The 25349-nt window shown below is 39.1% G+C and overlaps 2 protein-coding genes across 16 annotated transcripts in view; one reads left to right on the forward strand and one right to left on the reverse strand.

Annotated features, from left to right (window-relative positions):
* The window catches only part of LOC123517958 (gamma-tubulin complex component 4-like), a 153945-nt gene that overhangs the window by 117963 nt on the left and 10633 nt on the right, over positions 1-25349 (forward strand). For 3 of the 8 annotated variants that reach the window (XR_006678632.1, XM_045278450.1, XM_045278446.1), the window contains exons 1-13: positions 1583-1870; positions 4128-4274; positions 4632-4761; positions 5532-5728; positions 5925-6019; positions 6750-6927; positions 8418-8574; positions 8868-9028; positions 10237-10384; positions 11763-11888; positions 16854-17025; positions 17302-17383; positions 17869-18310. Coding sequence is in view for 7 of the 8 variants with exons in the window: in XM_045278450.1 (XP_045134385.1) it covers positions 4200-4274; positions 4632-4761; positions 5532-5728; positions 5925-6019; positions 6750-6927; positions 8418-8574; positions 8868-9028; positions 10237-10384; positions 11763-11888; positions 16854-17025; positions 17302-17383; positions 17869-18294 (1947 nt within the window). In the remaining variant the exon portion in view is untranslated. Of the gene's footprint in view, positions 1-1582; positions 1871-4127; positions 4275-4631; positions 4762-5531; positions 5729-5924; positions 6020-6749; positions 6928-8417; positions 8575-8867; positions 9029-10236; positions 10385-11762; positions 11889-16853; positions 17026-17301; positions 17384-17868; positions 18311-25349 lie in introns of those variants that run through there. The other 5 variants (XM_045278451.1, XM_045278445.1, XM_045278448.1 and 2 more) reach the window with 3 other exon arrangements.
* The window catches only part of LOC123517956 (cyclic AMP-dependent transcription factor ATF-6 alpha-like), a 37372-nt gene continuing 34710 nt past the window's right edge, over positions 22688-25349 (reverse strand). For all 8 annotated transcript variants that reach the window (XM_045278440.1, XM_045278438.1, XM_045278437.1 and 5 more), the window contains one exon: positions 22688-25349. This exon is cut by the window's right edge and continues 197 nt beyond it. In XM_045278440.1, coding sequence (XP_045134375.1) covers positions 25111-25349 — 239 coding nt within the window. In that variant the 3' untranslated portion in view covers positions 22688-25110.

The following is a 25349-nucleotide window of genomic DNA, read 5'->3' on the forward strand; positions in this document are numbered from 1 at the left end:
CAGATGTTCGAGAAAGCGTTTGTTCGAGCGTGATTCTAGACCCTTGACTGTAAGTGCGCGTGCGCATAAGTTCTTAGCAACCAATGAAATCTTAGGGAGAAAATATCATCCAATGAAATGGCTTTCTATCTGGAAGTGAAGGCTGGCTGTCCCCCATGATGCCCTTCTCGATCATTCTCTCGCTCTGTTTGGTTGTGAGAGTGTTCATTCACTTATATCGGATATATAACTGTTTTTTTTTTTTTTTTTTTTTTTTTTTTTTTTATACGATGCATCAGTGACATTTTCTAATAACACGGTGTTATTCTAAGTACTGCGGAGTGTCCTGGGCGCCAATCGGAATTTAATTTTCGTAAAGTAGAAACTTTCAAGAAAAGTAAAGTTATTAGGCACATAGCAAATGCAGGCTTACTGCCCGACGACTAAACCATACATATGATTAGGCTTATTACTAGACAGAAAATTATTGATATCTAAACAGTGAATGCTAATAACAAGACACATATTGTTTTATTGAATTCACCCTACACGTGTAACTTCAAACGGTGACACTGCACGAAAACTTTCCAGGTTGGATACATTCAAGAAGTGTAGTTATAACTTAAGGCAGGTTCACACGTTTCAGTATGCGACTGAAATTGCAAGTCGGTAGAGGTAGGTGCATGCCTAGAAACTGGAAAATACAGTCGCAAAACAAGACCAACACGTTGGTCTTGTTCAGTCGACTTGCGACTTTGTTTACGTTATGACATCATGGAAAAAGGTTTGAAAATGTAGTGTCGATGTAGAAAAGATGATTTTGGAGTTAATGAAAGAAAAAGAGCACATCTGGGATCTAAAAGTGAATTCTACAGCAAAAAGCTTACGCAAATCGGCCTTCGATGAGATAGCTGCCACTCTCCAATGGCGGCTGACTTCTATGTAGGGTGTTGTTGGAGGTGAGGATTTAATACTTGTGATGATTTAGTTTGATCACAATCGTCATCGTCACCAGAGGAAGACATATTGTTAGGTAGCTATTTACGTTCACTTCCTGTCAACCACCCGATACTTCTTAGTCGCTATGTGTGAATGTTTCCGACTAGAAGGGCTCAGTCGATACTTCTAAGGACTTGGGATTTCAGTCGCATATTGACACGTGTGAACCTGCCTTAAGCTAATTTAAGTGTTAGCTGTTATGCTAGTTTAGGTTATGTTGGGATAAATTACTATCCCCGATTGTGGTTCATGTTAAGATTAACTTTCTGCCTATAGGTATAGGGTACGGTAGTCCCTGAGGGGGCTGTCGAAGCTTTTGGATGCGGGAGACGAAATTTGCTGATGTCTTGTTTATAGATTATATACATTGTGAATTTTCTCTAGATATTTAGACCCAAAAACCTTTGCCGTGTTTATGACTTTTGACATTGTTGAGCTGAATAAGCACATAGCTGAATTTTATAGTACACAGAGGAAAATTAAAGGCTACGAGTTTTATTATTTCTAGACGCTTTCAATGTTTTTTTTTTTTTTTACTTAACAATAGCATAGAATTTTCATTGAATTAGTAGTTTAGCGCCGAGTTAGTGTCAAGCCGAAGTTAAAAGTGACGTGACGTTGTAAACAGTAGAAGTGGAGGGAAACTTGCTGCACTAATTCTGGAGGGTGTGTCAATAACGCTTACTTTACGATAGTATGTGGTGATCATTCGTATTAAATCGTGGCATTAGGTAATGAAGTCATCACTGCATGGGTCTGCAATGTCCTGAATAATGCACTGGTGGCGGGACTTGTGACGCTTACCAAAGTTTTATTGACGTGTAAGCTTCGTATGATTGGCGGCCGCATTGCAAATGGTCTCAGCTCGCAATTACTAAGTATATACTAGTAGGTAAGTATGTTTAGTTGGGTGATCTCAATAAGGCAATATGTGTCATGTTAGCATTCGATGTTCAAATCAAAATACTATGTGTTCTATAGTAATAAGTCTAACCTTATGTAGTAGGGTTTAGTTGTTAGTTGCCACCCCTTACTAGATTCTTCTCAACTACTTTTTCTTTTTCTTTTTTATTTCATTCACATCTGCGCCTCCAGTATTTTATCCCCCCATTTGTATACTACTCTTTTAGTAATAGTATTTTTACTTAACCATTCCATCGACCGCCATCCAACCAACCCTTCAAACAAGCTGGGGGAAAAGTGTGAACTATGTGCTTTCAAAAATTTAACATCTAAGAAAACATTCATGGAGAGATGTGGTTCATATGACTGGCTGGGCCCACACCCTGCAGGTTTGATTTGCCAGTTATGCACTCTCCTTGCAGTGTTACCACGTTGATATATATATATATATATATATATATATATATATATATATATATATATATATATATATATATATATATATATATATACACACACACACACACACACACACACACACACACACACACACACACACACACACGCCCGGTAGCTCAGTGGTTAGGCGCTGGCTTCACAAGCCAGAGGACCGAGTTCGATTCCCCGGCCGGGTGGAGATATTTGGGTGTGTCTCCTTTCACATGTAGCCCCTGTTCACCTAGCAGTGAGTAGGTACGGGCTGTAAATCGAGGAGTTGTGACCTTGTTGTCCCGGTGTGTGATGTGTGCCTGGTCTCAGGCCTATCTGAAGATCGGAAATAATGAGCTCTGAGCTCGTTCCGTAGGGTAACGTCTGGCTGTCTCGTCAGAGACTGCAGCAGATCAAACAGTGAAACACACAGTACATGCATACATACTTTTAAATATTTATGTACATGATGTGTATCCACCATATCCTCTGTGTGGCTTGTGAAGGTGGATACTTATTTCATTACAAATGAGGATGGGGATGTTTTAACTTATCAAAACTACAAATGTGGATGACTGTTAAAAACTTGCTGATGTTCCATGGATGTGTAATTTTTCATAACATGACAATGACTTGAACAGCAGTTTTGTATAAACTGTGTGTAGCTTATTGATACTAAACTGGAGATCAATCAGAATATTTGGCAAAAAGATGAATGGTGTCACATTAATAGAAAACAATTCACATTCTCATAAACTTTTGTCAAGTTAAAAGTGACAAGAACATTAACTAGGTTCAGATGCTATTGCCTTGCAGGCACATTAAGGTAGGATGAATGAATGGACAGACAGATGGCAAATGCAGTTTAACATAAGCAAATACAAAGATTACTAGGATTAATTTTAGGAGTGTTAAAAGCAGAAATCTCAAGTAATATTAAAATTATATTTGGCGTTGCTCAGACTACATCTAGATTATGCTATACAGTTTAGGTCCCCACATTATAGCAAGGATTTAGGTCTATTAGAATCACTGTAAAGGAAAATGTCTAAAAGGATACAGGGGATGAGGAATATTTTTCTGCAAAGCAAGATTAAAGAAGCTAAAATTGCATTCCTTAGAGAGACCTGATAGAAGTGTTTAAGTGGTATCAGGGTTATAACAATAGGAACATGACCAAAGTTTTTAGGATCAGTAGCCAGGATAGAACCAGAAATAATGGATTCAAGCTTGAAAAATTTAGGTTTTGGAAAGAAATGGGAAGGAACCAAGTCTTTAACAGTGGTAGATGAATGGAACAGACTCGGTGCTGAGTCAATAGGGAGCTTTAAAAGAAGATTAGTCAAATTTATGGATTGGGATTATAGGTGGAATTGGGTAGGTTTGTTCACATGAACTGCCATGGATAGGTTTGACGGCCTCTTGTAGCTTCCTTAATTTCTCATGTTCTTATGTTCTTAGTTTTAACCATGTGGAATTTTTTCATGTTGCTTGAGATTTTGCACACAAGGTTTAGTTTGGGCACAAGTTTTTCTATCTGCATGAAAGTTCTTAAAACCAAATGATACCTAAATCTGCAATATTATCCATGTATTGTTTTAAAACCAAGTAACTTAAAATACATATGTCTTTAGGTAACCTAGGAGGAAATAAATTATCAAGGAGATGGGTTTAAGCTACTCTTGAATACAGTAAAACACCTGAGTTGAAGATTTGTTATCATAGTTCAAATCATGCCTGTCACTTGTAACATTCTCCAGTAGACAGGGAGTGTCATCATAGTTCAAATAATGTCTATTACTGTTAATTTTCTCCAGCAGACAGGTAAAGGAGCTTCAAGTAAGAAGTTGTCATCCTTGTCTGCCACTCCTTCCACCAACACCACCACCATGCTACATGACCTGCTGGCAGCCATGAAGGGCCATGGAGGAGGTATCTTTGTATGGCAAGACACCAAATTTAAGGTAAGGATATTTTAGTTTGCTTTTGCATGTTCCTGACTGTTATTGCATTAGTTACCATTTACCTTTGTTATCTTTAGCAGCCAGTATAGATCAGTTTTCAGATGAAGGCCTTCTTCACCCTTTTCACTGACAACACTCCTTGATTTCTTCTTGTCTATTCTGTTTGCACACTTGTGATATTGTAGTTGTTTTACACTCCTGTCATCACCCTTTGTCTCATATTGCAGCACTATCTTCTCATTTTGAAAGAGACTTATCCTATCACATCAAACCATTGAAAATGTGGCAATTATGAAAATCACATATACTCAGGAAAATGTACTCTGATTGGATATTCCAACTCTTTCCTTTCCACAGGTGAATAATGACCTTGGGTTGCTGCATCCTTGTGAAGTGGCTATTGTGGAGGAGATAATGGATGTGGCTACAAACTTCAAAAAGATTACTGCTTTCTGTGATGCCCATGATGGAGGTGGTGTGGAGACTGGTATGTGATAAATGTTTTTGTTGATGAGATAAAGACTAGTAAAGACAGTAAAATCTAAACATTATAGGCAAATGGGCAAAGGTGATGAATTTTCTCCTTCTAAAAGTTACTCTATTTTTCCTTGTAAAATACACTTTGTTTCAGTCATGAATTTGTTTGTATTTGTTTTATTTTATTTATTTATATATTTCTTTATTTATCATTTTCTTGGATTGTACAGTACTCATTAAAGCACTTGTTTGCTTTCATGTGCCTGTGTACTGTATTAAAGAAAATATTGTGATGGTGATAGTTGTTATAGTGATAGTGATACAGTTGAGTCTGTGTTAGTGATGTTTACACAATTCGAGCATACATACTTTTTTAGGGAGTAAAGGGATCCCCAAGTGTATGGGCTCGAGTCCTGATCATGGTCCGAGAGTAGGAAGGACTTTCACTGGGGGTAACTGTTCCCTTATGGGTGGGCTTTCAGATAGGAAGAACCCCAAAATACCTCCTTTAGCTCATATATTCCTATGAAAAGTCCATGTTGTATAAAAAAAAAAGGTGTACAATATTTTTTTACTAAATCTTGGCATTTAATTAGTTTCTTGTTTTTCAGAAAAATTATTTAGTTTTTTTGCTAAAAGAAAAATAGATTTTATTTACAGATAATATAGTAAAAACAATTGGAATTTTGACTAACATAATTTAATGGTGCTAAAGTCCAGAGATCACAACAATAGTGAGTGATGACCATGAAGACATGCCCTAGTAGATGCTGATTACAGGTGATCATTGTGGGGGAATATATCTTTCTTCACTGTCTGCGGCACTGCGAGCCACTGCCACCACTACCTTCCATCACACTGTGCTAGAGCTGGAAAAGAAATTGCTTTTTGATCCTGAGTTGCCTTTGACAACTGCTCTGGTGACCATCCGCCCTATTGGTCCAATTCTGGCCACTCTTGCTAACCTAGTCACTCAGGTATGGTATAGTATTTTTATCCACCTCTTTGCCTGGCTCTCTGCCTTGCAGGTTATCATTTAGCTGTTGTATTTATATTGGAAGCTGTAAATTTATAATTAATCCATAATTGAAATGAGAAAATTATTCTTAATTGGTAAATTTCCATGTATTCATAATTAAGTAGAACATTAAACTAGCTTTCCTCTTTTCCCAGATTAAAGAAAAACAATTGCATGGATGCCAAATACTAGAGACCGTGCACAATCTCATAGCAGTCTCAGTAGGTCAGGTGAAAGAGGTATTTAGCAGGTAAGGAAGTGTTATGTAAGGAAAGTTACCAAGATAAATGACAAAAAGTAATCACTTAGTAAAAACAGATAGTAAGGAAATAAGTGACAAATGCTCAATGGAAATGAGTAAGTGATGGTGAGATGAAAAAATACCAGTCTGTTTTGAAGCAGACATTATATCAGGCAGATAAAGACCAATAAAAGGGATAGAATTATAGTTATGAAGAATTATACTTTTCAGAATATTTTAGACATATTACTCTGCTTTAACTGATTTTTTTTTTTTTTTTTTTTTTCAGAATGTTGCTTTTAAGTAGGTGAATACATATTTACACTTGTATGTCTTAAGATTCTCTCTCTCTCTCTCTCTCTCTCTCTCTCTCTCTCTCTCTCTCTCTCTCTCTCTCTCTCTCTCTCTCTCTCTCTCTCTCTCTCTCTCTCTCTCTCTCTCTCTCTCTCTCTCTCTCTCTCTCTCTCTCTCTCTCTCTCTCTCAGATAAGTATATTTTTCTCTACAGTTAACTGTATAGTAGTTCTCTGTATATTAACTTTAAGTTTGTTTTTTTCTTTATTTCTTCCTTTCTTTACATCCGTCCCTCATTAAAGTTAATTCTTTCAAGCTTCCCTCTATTATTACTTTCCATGGAATAGGAAGGAACATAGAATATTGTAAAAGTTAACTACATTTTAGAAATTATTAGAACTATTCATTACTCATATTAATGATTTGCCTTTTATCTTATCCTGTAGGATAGAGCAGAAAGTCCATGCAGTTTTGTACCATCAGCTCACTCTTTGGCTCCTGCATGGCCTCCTTCTTGATCCCCACCAGGAGTTCTTCATTTCCACCTGTGCTTCCTCCTTCTCCTCTTCAGCTAGTACCACCATGAGCACCACCTCCAGTCTAAGTCAGCAGACAGAGACTCTGGTAAGCAAGTGAAAAGAAATCATCTGACATCTTGATTCATATGGTTTGTGCTCTAAGTAGTGTGATTACCTTTTGTCTCCATTGTTTTTTAATCATGTATGAAAATGCAAAATATTTACTAAGTACATAGACTTATTTCCTGTTTTTAATATTATGCCATATTAATTATAAAATGTGTAAATGCAAACATAGAGAAAGATAACAATGAAAGGGAGAACTTGAAAATCAATCATAACAAATTCTGCAGATAATCAATGGGCATTAAAACTTCCATTATCTCTAAGGAGGAAATGTTTAGGCCTCAAATATTTTTATGTATTTGATACCTCAACCTTTATTGGTTCTTCAACTTCCGTGTTACACACATTCTCTCTCTCTCTCTCTCTCTCTCTCTCTCTCTCTCTCTCTCTCTCTCTCTCTCTCTCTCTCTCTCTCTCTCTCTCTCTCTCTCTCTCTCTCTCTCTCTCTCTCTCTCTCTCTCTCTCTCTCTCTCTCTCATTTTATTCCTTCATAATTTTTACCCTTAGCTTTTACATGCTACTGTACCTCTCACATTACATTACACTTAGCCATTATTTTCTGAATATTCATCAAATCATCTCATTATATTACAAGGAGGTCCTGTTGATATGAACAGTTAGTTTACATTTGACTTGCTTGTATAGCAGATCCTCATATAACAAAACACATAACTAATTGGAAATTATGGGTTAGGTTCCATAACCCTTATCAAAGTTAAGTTTTCAAGCTGAAACATATAACTCGAAATGCACGAAACATGTTTATGTCACAGGACTATTGATGAAGCGACCTGAAAGAAAAAAGAGAATACAAAAAATTATTTTGTATTACTTATGTATATAAAAAACGTGTCTATTTATTCTCATTGCTACAAGAAACTCATTGGCTGCCTCTTAAAAGACAAAATAAGGCATAGTCTGTAAACTATGTAGTGAATTGCACACACACCACCACACCAAAGACAGCAGATGAAAGAACATGCCAGCACCAATGAGTCATACAAGAGAATGCTGTACTTGTATGTACTATACTGTAAATCTGCTTGCAAGCAAAATAATATCAGAGTACAAGTGTAACAAGCGATAAAACTGCAAAGATGGGAGTCTGAGAGACTAGAAGAGGACTGGCAGGAGGAATGAATGGATAAGTAGGGGGCAAGATAAAAAAAAAAAAAAAAAGGTGTACTCTCTTCTTTTAGCATAGATGGAGGGCACACTTTTTAAACTTTGCAATTTTACTCACCTCAGACTAAAGCTTGTATTCTAGAATTTTTATAGTCATATAAGAAATTATCCTAATTTATGGATTTTGTATCATGGGTTTCTAATTTAACAGATGCTAGTTTAATGGAATATCTATTATTCTTCTCTCTCCTTTTATGATTTTTCTTCATTCTTATATTATCCCTTCATTTTATTTTAATTTACTTATGTTCCAGTTTGCTTCATCTTTGTCTATCATCCCTTTAGAGTCTGGAAGAGAGCAGTGATAAGATGGCCTCAACCCCAGAGTGTCACCTTCGACTTGAGATGTTGCCAGCACATATCCCCCTCTCTGTAGCTGAGAAAGTGCTTTTCATTGGCGAATTCATCCTTGTCTTTGAACATGGCGCACTAAGGGAAAATGGTAAGTACCTTGGAGTATTCAGATCTGCATGTGGAAAGATTTTGTCTTAAATGTTTTCATCGTATGATTATTATTATTAGCCCGCCATATGTGGATTATTAAACTGAAGGTAGAATACAGCAGAAATTGTAATATATTTGTATTTATTTATGTCATCTCTTTAAATTAGATGAGAACTCATGTATGATAATATAGAAACCTAATAAATCAGTACATGCAAATTAATGATGACAGAATTAAAAAGCTCATATGTCCCTCTTTCTTCCATGATCACTTCCTTGACCACCACACAGGAGAGTCCAGGCCCAGTCTAGCGTCATCTCGGAGTGGTAAAGTGTTGAAAAAGCGAGAAGGGGAGTTCCGAGGGCTGCTGGCAGACCTGGCTGCTGAGCAAAGCTTTTCTGTGGATAAATTTAGCAGAGCCATCGAAACCATCAGAAATTGTGTTTCTGAGGTATGTGATCAGGTGTATTGTTGTTTTGTTGCATGAAGCAGGAAATTTATGATCTTAAGTTTATATCAGTACAGAATTTTCTTTCATTACCATATATTGCTGCGTATAAGTCAAGTTTTTTAGGTCGTTTTTGTTTATGGTCAAAACAACTTATAGGGTAGATATGAAATAGCAACCTTTAAATGTATTTGCACCAGTAACATCAGGATACCAAAAAATTGCAACTGAACTTGGTGTAAGGGCATGATCCTGTTTGTAAGGCTTTGATTATGAAAGCTAGGCTGCACTGGTCGCTGAGAGACATGCTACTAGTGATCTTGTATAGAGACATGGAGCATTGCATATGTAATTGATAAATAATAACAGTAATGATTAGGGAGGCAGTGGCATAGTGGATAAGATGGTGAGCATGGGATTGGGCAGAGGTCCATGCATAGGTTTGAATCCCACCACGTGCTGCCTTGAAACTTTGTCATGTGTCGAGAGGTTTAAAGTTACCTACATGTCACCATGATACCCAGGTTGTAGGTGGAGGTGTAATTGCCTTACACCGAAGATGTGTTTTGGTAGGTGATATAGGCCCTAATATTGGTACCACTATAAATAAAATTACCTGCGCCGCTAATGGGTGGACAGCGCTTCCCATGCTTTTCAAGTGATCCTACAGGTGCTATAGGCCATAACAAAAGAAAAAAATAAGTATAATAATGATAGTAATAATAATTAAAAGAAAATTAAATCAAATTTTTGGGTGTCCCAACTCAGTTATTTTCAATAGAAAGAAACAAAGAATAACAGTAAAATAGCACAATTTCACAAAGCTTGCATGGATGATGCTAAGCTTAAGGAAACTAGCATGAGACTGACCTGAGGTAACAAGGCGATGCTGTCCCAATTACGGAGCGAGTGTACAAATGAGTTGAATTTTATGTCTAGCTGGACAAATGACGATTTGTATGATTAGTGATGTGGAGAAATGGCAGGGTTCCTCTGTATTTAGTTTCTTCCTCCATAATTTAGCTGTGTCTCATACATAGCCCATTCTTTGATGGGTATTTCTAACCCCACAATCTTACTGTTAAAATTGAAAAATGTTTTTTTTTTTAGAAATACTTTCTCACTAATGTATAGTATAGCCACACCACCCTACTTATCCCATTTTGTGCATACTCCACTTTGCCTTTCTCATAAAAATTTTCATCTGACAGGAATTATGGAAACTTGTAATGGAAGCTGACATTCTTGGAGAGTTGTCAGACCTTAAAGCAGTATTCCTGCTTGGCAGAGGTGAACTATTCCAAACACTGGTGCCCATCATCACTCCCTTCTTGCTGACCCCTGCAGACCCATGTGCTGGTAAATTTCATGCAATTTTCTGTGTCATGTTATTCCTGTATATATTCCCCATTCTTATGAGAAAGTCTTGCTTATCAAGAACCTTATATTCAATATGAAATTATTGAGGCATATCAAAATACTCTTCATAATGTTTTGGGAGATCCAGGAATCTTATCTTCAGACAGTGAAAACCATTAATTCAAAATTTCAAAAACACTTCTTGACAAGAACAAAGTGCTGGGGACTATTTACATACTGTGAACAACCAATAGGAGGATTCCTGTTGTTTGACAATCCAAAGTTTTAATTTTTACAGCATTGCCATTAGAGCTCAGTAATATTTGAATTAATTGTAATGAAACTACTGCAAAATGTGATATTTTAGAATGTTTTTTTTTTTTTTCTCTTGGTGAGACTTTGCTAGTTTGTGCAATGTAAATTAGAACTTAATTGTATATTGTTCTTTATCAAGCAGTTTGTTTGTTCTCAGAATAGTATAGATTTTCCCTAAGAGCTTGTGAGCCCTTCAGTCACTTGCTCCCTCTTGTTTTTCAAGTTTTTATAAATGTTTTGTTCAGTTTTAGTGTCTGAAAATAGGATATCTCACAAAGAACTATGGAGAATTAATTAATATCCCTCTGCTGTTTATGGAATTTATTATCTCCCCCTTCTTTTAATATATGTTTTCAATCAGTTTTCTCTCTCTCTCTCTCTCTCTCTCTCTCTCTCTCTCTCTCTCTCTCTCTCTCTCTCTCTCTCTCTCTCTCTCTCTCTCCATACAAAACTTTCTTCTTAACTCTGACATGTGAAGTTTATTTATTTCTTGCTCATTGTTCTGTACTTTGCATGGATATCTCTTTTTAGTATCAGTAAGTAATCGAGTGTGACAAGTAGCATCATATTTTGTTATCTGTGTTTGTGTTTTGTTTACATATAGTGTTGAATTGTGAGACATGGGTTCATTTACAAGTATGTGGTGATGTGTTATAAGCCAAAACTTAAAGTAGAGTAGACTTGCTAATTTAAGACACCATACTAGGAGAATGACAGTCAAAACACATTGCAAAGAAATTAATAGTGTTTGAAGGAACTTCTATTGTATTAGTTAAAGCACTGCTGATTATCACCTCATGTCCTATTAAGCAAGGCTTGACATTCAAAGATTACTCACAAGCCTCAGCAGGATTGCCTACCCATCATGAAAAACAATTCAGGTTGTTTTGTGACAAAAAATTGGTAATATTTTTGGAGAAGACCTATCCATTGCATCACATTGATAAGTTTGCCTATTTCTACTTGATATGATATTACTGTAAACTACTTTGCCATGCCATTACCAATGAAGGAAAACCTAATATGTGTACATATATCATTCACTGGCACATCTTTCCACCAGATTTCACTGAGCTCTTCCGGTCAGCTGGACGTCAAGTGCTCATGGAAGACAATGTGTTAGAGAAGTTCACTCTTTCTCTGAAGATGCCACCAAAAACTGCTGCAGCCACTTCCAGCCACACTTCAGGTAAACTGCTGTGTGTGTGTGTGTGTGTTTACTTAGTTGTATTTGCCTAGTTGCATTGTACTACAGTACAGGGTTCGAGTGGGTCTCATAGTGTCCTGTCTCGATATCTCCATCTATCTAGTTTTTCTTTAAAGTTATGCACACTATGTGCAGTGTGTGTGTGTGTGTGTGTGTGTGTGTGTGTGTGTGTGTGTGTGTGTGTGTGTGTGTGTGTGTGTGTGTGTGTTTACTTAGTTAAGAGATATAGAAAAAGAGCCACACTAGGCTCATACTGTCCTGCCTCCCGGTCTGTTTTTATCCAGATTTCACTTACATTTATGTATCATATTTGTACACACCATCTCATCAAGTTTGTTCTAAGCTGCTATTGTTCTGTGAGGAAAGCCATATGTCTTAATGTCTCTTCTGCAATCTCTTATTTTTAGTTTCTTTCTCCGTCTTCTGGTACCAACTCCTCATATTAAGTTTCACAAGATCATTTGTTTCCAGCTTCTCTATCCCTTCCAATATCCTACGTAGTGCTATCAAATCACCTCTTTTCCTGCTTTCCTCCAGTGTTGTTAATCCTAGGTTCTTCAGCCTCTTCATAACTATTTTTTCTTAGATTTGTAAGATTTCTGTTTCAGCTTTCTGGGTTCTTTTCAGCTTTTTTTTTTTAAGATTTGGTGACCACACTAATGCTGCATACTCCAAATGCAGATGTATTAATGTTATTAGCTTTTTTTTATCATATCTTCATCAATGTATGCAAATGATTTTTCTGAGTAGATTGTTTCCCCAGTGATCTAGGTAATATGCTTCTCAGATGAAATTTTGTTTAGAATGATTACTCCCAGGCCCTTTTCTTTTGTCCTTTTATTGATTTTTTAAATTTCTCTTATAGTATTTTTTTTTTTTTTTTTTTTTTTTTTTTTTTTTTTTCCAACACTCTTCTCCAAACTTCATCATGTTACATTTCTTAGCATAAACTCCATGTTCCATTTTATTGACCATTCATGTATTTTTAATAAGTCTTGATTTAGTGCTTGACAGTCCTCCTGGTTTGAAACTCCTCATAATTTCCACATCATCAGCATAGAGATTCGTATAGCTGGTTACTCATTTTGGCATGGTGTTAACTTATAGCAAATATGATTGGTGCTAGAATTGAACTTTGCAGGACTCCACTTATTACCCCCCCCCCTCTCACTCTCTCTCTCTCTCTCTCTCTCTCTCTCTCTCTCTCTCTCTCTCTCTCTCTCTCTCTCTCTCTCTCTCTCTCTCTCTCTCTCTCTCTCTCTCTCTCTCTCTCTCTCTCTCTCTCTCTCTCTCTCTCTCTCTCTCTCTCTCTCTCTCTCTCTCTCTCTCTCTCTCTCTCTCTCTCTCAGATGACTGTCCTCATTTTTCAGCCCATCAAAAGTCAGTCATCCATTTTGATCTTGATCCTCCCAGTCCTATACTTTCCAATTTCCATATTAAGCTTTTGTATGGTACTTTATCAAAAGATTTTTTAAGATCCAAATATATGCAATCAGCCCATCCATGTTTTGCCGTGCCTGGCCTCTCGCACAGGCATCTTCACACAACACATATCTCACTTCAACCTCCTTTATCTTCTCTCCTAATTAACTCATGTTATTGAATGAAGTATCATTGTAAAGCTAATACCCTTAGCTGTCTTTTGACATTAATTTGAATGCTACATGAGCACAGAATGAGTACAGAATTCTGAAGTTGGAAATTTGAAAACACATTATTACAGACAGACATCCAACTTTGCTGGACTTGTTTCCTATTATTTAGCAATGAAGAAAATTGCTTTTGTAAGTTTTTTTGAAACACATCCATAAAAAACTCAACTTCCGTTTCACTGTAAAAGTCAGGGGTTAACATTACTTGTTAAACTTAGCAATGAACCAGCATCCTCACTAGAATGTCGCAGTTACATTTTGTAACAAAAGGAAAGATGGAAATTAGAAAACAGTTCTACTTTGATCTTTTCAAAGTAAAAAAATAACTAACTGTTAGAGCTTGTTACATACTTATGTCACTTGCTGCATTGTACACACTGGCTCAGGCGGCGCTAGGATACATCTGCTATGCCAAACAGCCACAGTAGGCTACAATGCAGGTCAGCATTTATATTGTCTTCATCTGCATCCAATTTTTATTTAGAATAACTATCACAAATATTTACATATAGCATCGTCATGCATATCAGCATGGAAAAATAAATTACTGGCAATGTCATATCCATCACCATCACTACAGTAATTAAGTGTGGTACTGCTGTCATTAGAGTTAAGATAAATACTAGAGAAATAAATATTTTTAATATTTTTCAAACATTACAAAGCAAAAACAATACTGTGCTATCATTTTGGATACTGACTGCATACTATTCCATGTATCAACTACTCTGTGGAAAACAATTCTTGTTGATGTTTTGTCTGCATATTTCTTTTTTTAATTATTTCCTTGTCCTTTATTTTCTTATGTATCCCATGGCACAATTTTGTTGCTGTCCAGCTTTTCCTGTCCTTCCATTACTCCATATATGACTGGGATACTCTTTGTTTGCTGCTCTCTATCCTCTCCAGTTTCTATACATGTTTCTTTAAATTCAGTAATCATATCACATCTGCATATTCTAATTTGGATTAATCATCATTAAATTGATTTCTTAATCATTTCATTGTTCAGATATACAAATGCAATTTTTTTATTCCTTATTTCCTCAACAATTTTATTTATGGAGTCAGCTGGTAATGAGTTCCCTACTATCATCAAAAGATCTTTTTCTTTTATTCTTTTTTCTAGCATCATTTCCCAATTTCTAACATCAGATCTTCCTTTTTTTACTCTTCCCAAAATCCAGTTATCTACTTTTCTTTGCATTTAAAATCATCTCATTTACAAAATTTTTCAGTCTGGTAGAAATATTTTTCTAAAGCTTTGTGATCTTCTGTTTCTATTTTTTCCATCAACTTTGCATCTTCTGTTAACAAACTTTTATAACTGTTGATTCTTTCTGTGAAATCATTGATATATACTATGAACATGACTGACTGAATCTTGAAGTATGCCACTTACTACTTTTCTTCAGGTTGACTTTTGATCTCTAATAACTATTCTCATTTCTGTTGCTTAGAAAATCTTCCATTCACTGCAGTAGTCTCCTCCCACACCACCAATGTCCTTTATCTTCTATAGGAGTCTCTAAAGTGGCATATTTTTTATGTAAGTGGGGGAATCTGGCCATGGACAACAAAAACATTTAAACAAAAAGGCCCACTTAGATGCTAGTCTCCAAACATGTCCAAGAGAGTCGGTCAAAAGAATGGGATAAATGTCTTGAAACCTCCCCCTAAAATGAGTTCAGTTCATAGAAAGAAGAAAATACAGAAGCAGCCAGGGAGCTCCAGAGTTTACCAGAGAAAGGGATGAATGAATGAGAGTACTGGTAAACTCTTGCACTAGAGAGATAGACAAAATTGGGGCAAGAGAAAGAGTAAGAAAGTCTTATGCAGCGAGACCACAGATGGATTGGGAGCATTCAGTTAGCAAGACCTGAGAAGCAGTTGGCATGAAAATAGAGGTAGAAGATAGCAACAGATGCAACATTGCAATGTTGAGAAAGAGGCTGAAGACAGCCAGAAGAGAGAAGTTAAGAACATAAGAAAAGAAGAAAGCTGCAAGAGGCCACCAGGCCTATACGAGGCAGTCCCTGTGTGTTTAAGCTACCTAATTCCATCTATCATCCCCATCCATGAACTTATCTAATCTTCTTTTAAGCTCCCTATTGACTCAGCCCTGACTACATGACCACTGAGTCCTTCCACTCATCAACCACTCTGTTTGAAAACCAGTTTCTTCCAATTTCTTTTCTAAACCTGAATTTTTCAAGTTTAAACCCATTATTTCTGGTTCTGTCCCCACTACTGATCTTAAGAACTATGTTCATGTCCCCTTTGTTAAAACCCTTATACCACTTAAATATTTCTATCAGGTCTCCTCTTAACCTATGTCTCTCTAAGGAATGCAGATAGAGTTTTTTCAGTTTCACTTCATAGGGAATATCCCTCATTCCCTGTATCTTTTTAGTCATCCTCCTTTGCACTGACTCCAACAGAGCTATATCTTTTCTATAATGTGGGGACCAGAATTGTACTGCATAGGTTGTCAAGATGTGGCCTGCCCAGCGCCAAGTATAGTTTTAGTATTACTTAAAGTTTTTGACTCCTCTCCTTCTAATAAAACAGGATGAGTATAATCCTCCCTTACATGCGAAGAGTACTCCATACATGGGCAGATAAGGTCCCTGTGCTACAGACTTAGTAGTTGGGGGGGATGAGAAAAACTGGTGGAGACTACTCAGAATGTCCAACTTCATAGAAGTTGATTTAGCTAGAGAATAGATGTGAAGTTTCCAATAAGATATTCAGTGTAGAAGAGGATGACAGTTGTGTCATTGAAGAAGAGGTAACAGTTGTTTGTAAGGACTGAGAGATTTATGGATGGGTGTACAAACAATTTTTCTATAAACAGGCATAATGCTCACACTAATTTCAGACTGTACATGGTATAGATAAGTTATAAGGTAAGTCTCAGTACATACTAAACTCAAACAATAAGCAATATTGACATACTACCACCAAAAATATAGCACTGAAATAACCGACACCCACCAGTCCAGTTGGCTGCATCTGTCCCAGGACTGCTTCATGCCTGAAACTGCTAGGAGATGGTAGCCTTGACAGCTAGGCAATCTTGTCATATGTAAATTTACCCAGACATGTAACTATCAAACGACCCCTGAAAACTGGTTAATTAAGATCATCATAAGAAATAAATAAACAATACATTTCAGTACTGAATGATGAAATAGATGATACAGTAAATGAAGAAAATGGAATGATAAATAGGCACATAATTTGTAACAATCTAGAAGTTGAGAGTCTTGTTATGTAAATGTTCTTTCCACAGAGGAGCAGTGGCATGCACTGTGGCTAACATACAGTGCCCGCTGGCCTCTTCACAAACTACTGACATCAACAGCTCAAGACAAGTACAATGCCATTTTCACTTTTCTCTTGGATGTAAGGAGAGCCCAATACCGACTACAGCAGCTCTGGCTTGTCCAGCGCAGGAGTGGCAGGTCAGCAATCTCTCTCTCTCTCTCTCTCTCTCTCTCTCTCTCTCTCTCTCTCTCTCTCTCTCTCTCTCTCTCTCTCTCTCTCTCTCTCTCTCTCTCTCTCTCTCTCTCTCTCTCTCTCTCTCTCTCTCTCTCTCTCTCTCTCTCTCTCTCTCTCTCTCTCTCTCTCTCTCTCTCTCTCTCTCTCTCTCTCTCTCTCTCTCTCTCTCTCTCTGATGCTTACTTAAATCAATATTATGCATTCATTTGAATACACAACCTCACAATGACTTGTTACAGGTTGGGGGAGGGTTCGTGCCTAGGATGGACTCTCAGGCATCACATGGCTCTCCTTATTGACAACATCCAGTACTACCTACAGGTATAGAAGTAACTCTTTCAGAAAATCTTGGTCATACTGACAGGAAAATAATTGTTTAATATTTTACTGAATTAATTGTTTGTTTTATTGACAAGGAACTTGAAAATATGTCCGATTATTTCATCTTTCTTTTCATTTTGGATTTTAGAGAAGAAAACTTGGTATAAAAGGCTTCTATCTTTATTCATCCAAGCTCTTATTTTTTTTTTTTTAGATTCTTACTTTACTACATATTCCTCACTCTTCTATTCAATATGGCTAAACTACTTCAGTTTATTTCTTTAGTTCCATTCCACCAATCCTTACTTCACTTCATTTGCACAGCTACTTGATGTTGCATCTTTTGAACAAAATATTTTCAATGCTGTCAGCCTCTTATGTTGTCGCTCCACATGCCAAGCTAGAGCTTGTATTCAACTGAGGCAAACTTTCTTTAACCTGTACTACCTAATATTCTTCATAATAAGCTAATCCTCCCTTCTTAGGCTGATGTGTTGGAATCTCAACACTGGCAACTGGTGAAAGCAGTGAATGAGACACAGGACTACCAACAGTTAGTAACAGCACATCATGTCTTCTTAGCATCAGTAGCAGCCCAGTGTTTCCTCCATAGTCCAGTGGTAGCTCGTGCTATTCATTGCCTCCTTGGACTTGTTCATCGGTTCTGTGCACATCTAGAGTCTTCTGTTAGAAATGGAAGCACTGATAAAGAAGTGGTGGAGAGCTTACATGAGGAATTTGAAAGAGCAGCTGCACAACTCTTCTTTATGCTTTCCAACTTGAGACTTCATCGTACAGACCAGCAGCAACATACCTCACAGCTCATCATGCGCATTGACTACAACAGATACTACAGCCACCATTCTGGTTCCCTTCAGCGATTAACAACAGCTTGCAAGGAAGGACAGTGAGATCTGTGAATTTCAAGTAAGGACATTCAGCAATTGTTTTTTAATAACTCATGGCAGGTGTTGTGTTGCACTTTTGAATTTGATTATACGTAAAAACCACTCATCTCTTATAAAGCAGAATGCCAGTCTTGCTAAAGGGAGAAGACTTATTATAGCTTATTTTGCAACAGAGTATAAGTGTACATGGTTATATGATGGTAATTAAGTCTGACCAGTGCAAGTTCTCTCTAAAAGGGTTTAGAGCTCACAGAGATGTATAGTTAAAGTTAAGGATGTGACCTCCCATACACAATCACAGATGATATTGTAACCACTCTATGTGAAAAGATACTTAGCAACGTGCAGTGTTTGAACTGAAGCCTGTCAAGTGCCGGGAAAGGATGTTCTTCAGATTTAACAAGTGGAAAAGTATTTAAACTCCTAAATAGATATGAGCAGTAAAATCTAGTGCAGCAGCTTATTTCTGGCATGCATATCATGACACTCATTCATTATTGCACTCTGAAGAATATGATTTATAAAACTACTACATACTATGATATCTTGCATGATAGATTTGAGGTATTTTTTTCAGTCAGGATCTTGCTTCTGGATTAATTCATTGTCATCCTCAGATTCCAGATTTGTTTCTGAGAAGTAAAGCAAGGGTTCCTTCACCTTCACATTGCTAAGTTTGGTCTTTACAAATGTACAACATCGACCTTTCTCTAAATTCTCAGTTAATGATGGCATTAGATCTCCTAAGTATTTCATTTTATAGATGAAAGATTGAGATTATGAGTTAATTCTTGCAGTAAAAAAGGTAAACAGAACAGCAGTGAGAAAATTACAGTAAGTTTTTGTTTTAATGTCATGCAATAAGGCTGCACGGCGAACCCCGCGGCTCCCCTGTGACGTCAGACCTCTCTTTAAACTTATCAGAACGCAGTATGAAAGTTCCCTTCAGCCATTTTGTTTATGCTACCCACTGTTCTGCTAGCGTGGGAACGAATTCTGGCAATTTACTGCCAACATGGCCTCTACCAGCACAACAGGTGGTACCAGTGGGGGTGAGGACAATGGTGGTAGCAGCAAGGACGAAAGTGGGCGAGGGAAACAGGTGGAAAAATGGCTTGTTTATTGGTCTGTTTTGTACATGTGTTCTAATATGCGAAGGCAAAAAATTTTATTTCGGCTCGAGAGATAATATTTTAGGGGTCAAAAGAGGGACTTTGGCAATGACCAAAGACTGATTAAGGCATTTTTAGGTAATTTATATGGTATAAAGAACTCGTGTTTGGTGAAAATTAATTCACCAAGTGCAGGGCCTTATTGTATGTGTATGTTGCAAATTTTTCAATTCACACTTCTTTTTCTATTCTATAGCAGTCTCAGTCTCAGATTTCTGATATGACTTATTTATATGCAAGCTCCTTAGGCCAAGAAATTTCTCTCTCTCTCTCTCTCTCTCTCTCTCTCTCTCTCTCTCTCTCTCTCTCTCTCTCTCTCTCTCTCTCTTTTTAAAACATAGTACATATATTTACATATTCGGCTTAAAATTCCACGTTGAGTATGGAATTATTTAAAAAGCCTAACAATAGTTAAGATACATTAAGAATATTGTTTTTACATTAATAACTTTTACGTTAGCACCAGAGGAGTGGCCTGCGTTCCACGCCACCTGTGTGCTGCCACCTTGACCTGCTGGGTGGACATGTCCTCCACCTGGGGTGTGGTTGTGGTGAATGCGTTCCACATCCTTGAGGTCCGGGCACTGTATGTTCGTTGGTGCTGCCGTGTGTTGGAGAAGGGCACCTCCACAGTCTGCTCACTGGTGGCAGCAGCTCGCGTGGGCCTCTGGGCAGCGCGTGGTGGAAGTCCCAGGCGTCGGAGGTGCGGTACTCCTTGCACCTGAGTTTTGTGGCACACCACCAGCGCTGCCACATCTCGTCGGTGCTCCAACGACGTGACGGGGGTGTGTGGCGGCAGGTCGTCCTGGTGTGCGTCGTATCCCGCCAGACGTAGAGCTCGTCGCTGCACCTTGTCAAGTCTCTGCATGTGGGTGGCGGCACTTGACATCCACGACAGGCAGCCGTACTCCAGGCACGGACGTATCTGCGCCTTGTATAGCGTGATGATGCCGTGTGGGTCAAGCGTTCCCGCCACCCTCCGCAGGGCAGAGACTCTTAGAGACGCCTGTCGGGTGACTGCACCTACATGGCCGTCGAAGCGCAGGCAGCGGTCCACCGTCACCCCTAAGACCTTGATGTGGTCCTGGAGAGACAGAGCCTTGCCTCCAAAGCACAGCTGCTCTGAGACCGCTCTGGAGGCTCCTGGCGACCGCGAGATGACCATCGCCTGCGTCTTCTCAGGTGCAAAGGAGACTTGCCACGTTTCTCCCCATTGCTCCACCAGCCGTAGCTGCTTGTTTAGCTGCCGGACAGCGCTCTGGCTATCAAGGCGGCAGTAGGACCGGGAGAGGGTGCAGTCGTCCGCATATGCTTCCACTGTCGGTAGTTTTCGGAGCAGGTCGTCGATATAGATGTTCCACAGGATTGGGCCCAGCACTGAACCCTGTGGAACGGAGGCTTGAACTGGCGAGGGCTCTGACGATTTCCCATTGACGACCACATGAAGAGTCCTCCCACGTAGGTAGTCGTCAAGCAGTAGCAGTAGGTCTCCTGGATACCCTTGGCACGGAGCTTTTCAAGAAGTCCCGCGTGCCAGACCCTATCAAAGGCTCCAGCTATATCCAGGGCTACCACAAGCGTGTCCAGGCCCTCGTCCAGGGCGTTTTGCCAGTCTTTGGTGAGGAGCAGGAGTAGGTCGGAGGTGGACCGGCCTGGCCTGAAGCCAAACTGTCTCTCTGAGAGGAGATGGTTTTCACTCAGATGTTGACAGATGGCTCCAGCCACTATCCGCTCCAGCACCTTGCCCACCACAGAGAGCAGGGAGATCGGCCTGTAGTTGCTGGGTACAGACCGCGAGCTCTTCTTGTGGACCGGAACGACTCGTGCCTCTTTCCACATTGAGGGCCAATTTTTTTCCCTCAGGCAGGTCGTAAAGACGTTGGAGAGAGGACCTGACAGCTCCTTAGCACAGTTCTTAAGGAGGTGTGGGCTGACGTCGTCCGGGCCGGTGGCTTTACCCACTTCCACTGCTCTCAGGAGCCTCTCAACTTGTCCAGCTGTCACTGAGACCAGGGTGATGGTGCTTTGAGTCTCCAGTGGCAGGTGAGGCGCTTGTCTTTGGGTCTCCAACCCTCATCTTGTTGCTGAAGCTTGTAGCCAGGAGTGAGGCCAGCTGCTTGTGGCAGTGGAACCGTCAGGCCTGAGGAGTGGAGGGATGGCGTCTTGGTGTTTAGCTCCTTGGCGCTCCTTGACTAAGCTCCACCAGGTCTTGCCTCCTACTCCTGGGCCACAAAGTTTCCGTTTTAGGTCCTCCTGTTTTCTATGTTTGGCCCATCTGCAGGCAGCTACCACCCGTTTGCAGGCAGCCTTGTAGTGCCTTGTTCCTCTGCGTCGGGTGCCGCTTGTACCTCAGCCAGGCGGCGTGTTTGGCCTCAGCAGCGGCCTTGCAGCGGAAGCCAAACCAAGCAGGATCGTCAGGCCTGGAGAGATACACTCTGCTGGGGACATACTGCTGCTGGAGGATGAGGAGCTTAGTAGTGAGCGCTCGTGCCTGCTCCTCGGCATCACCCACCAAGGTTTCTCCCAGTTTGTCTCCTCCAGGGCACGCCTCATGGTCGGCCAGTCAGCCCTCCCCCAGAGCCAGATGGTGCGTGGGACAGCGTCCTCTCGCGTTGCGTTCAGCTCGACTCGGGCCAGGACAGCGTAATGATCCGAGCTGCCTACAGGCCCCAGCTGCTGACAGCGGACGCTCGTCTCGGGAGGTCTGACAGCACAGGGTCTAGCATCCCTCCTCGCACATGCGTGGGGAAGGTAACATGATTTGTTAGGCCCTGCACCTCCAAGAGGTCGTCATAAGCGTTCTGCTCCAGGTGGCAGTTAGGTCTCCCACTACCATCACGTGGGAGCATTGATGGCGTAGAAGAAGGGTGTCGAGTTCCTCCGTCAGGAAGTCCAGGGGTGCCCGTCCTTGCCTGGGGGGGCGGTACATGATACAGAGGAGGAGACCTCTGTTGTCTTCCAGTACCACCCTGAAGAACAGTGCTTCCGTTTGAAGAGGAACCGTCACCTCAAGTTCCTGGGTTTGGAGGCCGTCCCTAAAGCAAGCTGCCACCCCCCCGCCTGCTCTGTTCTCCCTGTCCCTGTCTCTCTCTCTCTCTCTCTCTCTCTCTCTCTCTCTCTCTCTCTCTCTCTCTCATGTCAGCATCACTCTATGAAAAAGCCATCAGTTGGGGTTAATAGTTTGCCACCTCAAGGAAATAGAGGATAAGAATATAAAACCAAACTTATAGATGTCTTTTTATTAATTCAGTACAACTATATTTCCTGATAATCAAATTATAAAAGTGCAAAAGCTTTAGGTCATCACACTGAAACCTGATGATTAGTTCAATTTTCAGATGTGTGAAATCATAAAAGTAAAAAGTAACATTTTTAAATCATTCAGTGTCATTCTCATCTTGCCTATTGACATAAATTCATATGTACACACACACACACACACACACACACACACACACACACACACACACAAACTAATGTAACAAACATTTAACTTACATAAATATGGGAAAAAATGCCATTCACAGCAAACAAATGTGCTAGATGGGTTAACTACCCATCAGAAACAAACTTAAACAAATAAAAAATCACTCTTGTGGTTTTGAGAGAATGTCACATCATGGCAGTAGGTTCTTTCTAAGAACACAAAATTTGAAGCCACGCATAGCTGTGACTTTGTACAAATGCATTTTCCACCAACAGATGTTTGCTGTTTCTGTAGGGCATATTTATGACTGTCTGTGGCAAGGGCAGAAGTTTTTATCTTTGAATTTTTTGTAGCACACAGCTTTGAACACAATCACCTATATCACTTACATTTACTTGCAATAAAAGTCTAGGACATTCTAAATTGGTTTCCATCATTTAGTCATTACAGGCGCTGACTCAGAAATATGAAACAGCTTCCTGGACTCTGCCAACACAGTTACTAGATTATTTTTTTCCCCACTCCAACATCCTCAACTTTCATGTTCTTTGGACTTTGAAGATAAAGAGTAAGAAAATTACATACATTATCTCTGAACACTAAAATAGTCTGATATTGTATTGTATTTTCTTTTTGTTTACAAGGATAAGAAAACTTAAAAAAAAAATCACAGCCTTATTATGTACTATAGAAAGATATCTATAAAAAAAAATAAATAGATATGTAGAATATATACAAAAGATGGAAAAAATAAAATCTCTCATTGGTTAAAAATGCCAAATAAAATTTGTAGAAAATGGAAATAACAGATTAATTCCATGTTAACTAACCAGATTTTAGTGATTGCATAAATAACAATGAACAATTCTGTCTGGTAACTCTGTCACCTGAAAATGTGCAAAGATCAATCACTTGGTGATGCTCTCCCTTCATTAACGGTTTCCTATCTTGTTTAAAAAAAAAAAATCCAATTACAATACGTAATGGCAAAAATTCTATAAACTTATTTATAATTACCAAATTACATAGATATAAATAATTAGGACATCAATTTCCATACATTTAAAAAAAGGGAATAATTTGGGTAGAAAGCATCAGCACAACTACCACCATCTCTGTATCCTCTAGTGACAAAACTACTGGGACAGACATCATTTTAGTGAATAACAACAGAAGCCTGGTGGATGTTCCATTTACATCACCGCAAAAACTCTTCCCTCTTCCTTTACACAAGTGATGTATGAAGATGTGACAATCACATTCAATTGCCATCATGTACCTACGATAAAATAGTGAACAATACAACTGAAAGCTTGTACTTCTTTGTCAATGAGAATAAGAAACTGTTCAGACTGTACATCACCTGTACCATCCAAACAGCACCTGCACAAAATTCTTAAGCACATTCATTTTTAACACCATTTTCTTTTAATTTCTAGCGCCATCTACAGAACCACATTTTCTGCACTACAACCACACAATCACACTACATTATTTGGTGCCAGTGTCCTGACACATTTTGTATCACATTACTTCCCTGCAAGCACTGCTTCTGAATATTACACCACAAAGTGCCATATATAACATCCCTCAATGCCTCCTCTTTCCCTTCTGTCTTGTACCACAACATATAAAATTGTAGAGTAGTTCTTACATACATATACAGGAACAACTGTAGATCCAATTCACAATATGAAACTAAAAGGAAAGCAGCTCATAACTTCCATGGCATGTATGGAATGATTCACCAGTAAAAAAAGAAAAGTAGTTACACTTCTTACGCCTACTTAGTTTGGCTGGGAAAAGTTGATTTGTGGAAGGTACATACATTTCTCATTAATTTGTAGCTTTCATCTTATTGTACTTAAAAGTATATATAAATACAACCTTCTTCTATATATAAAGTATTTTGTGGGCTATGTCTGAGGCATCAGTTTGATTTTTTGTTGGTCTAAAGACCAATTTCTGTCTTTGAGAGTACTTGCTTCAAAGGTAATTGCATCCTTTGATCAAACATTGTGCATCTCTCAATAAATTGTTGCTCTGATAGCCAACCCTCTCTCAAAACTTGACTATTTACTTTCCTAAATTAAATACCAGTCAAGGACAAACTGTCAGTACAGTACATTCAGCTCACCAGTCTGCCTGATGTGCCTGCCTACTCAAGAATCCTTACCATGGGTTTTAAGTTCAGTTTCGGTGCCTTTGCACAACACTGAGCTACTGGCTTGGCTGACCAGTATTGGGCAAGAATGGCCTGGATTTGGGCCGTCGCTTAGGCTCTGCTTGGCTAGATTGTGGGGCCTCAGGAGGAGCTTGTGGTGCTGGATGGGAGGCATTACTGCCTCCAGCACGAAGATGTGGAGGGATGAACTCCTCAGCTACATGAACAAGGCGTGTATGCATTACTTCACAATCAATCTGCATCAGGGCCACATGATTCCTTGGAGGTGCCAGGG

The sequence above is a fragment of the Portunus trituberculatus genome, chromosome 43 (assembly GCF_017591435.1).
Source record: "Portunus trituberculatus isolate SZX2019 chromosome 43, ASM1759143v1, whole genome shotgun sequence".
Lineage (NCBI taxonomy): Eukaryota > Metazoa > Arthropoda > Malacostraca > Decapoda > Portunidae > Portunus > Portunus trituberculatus.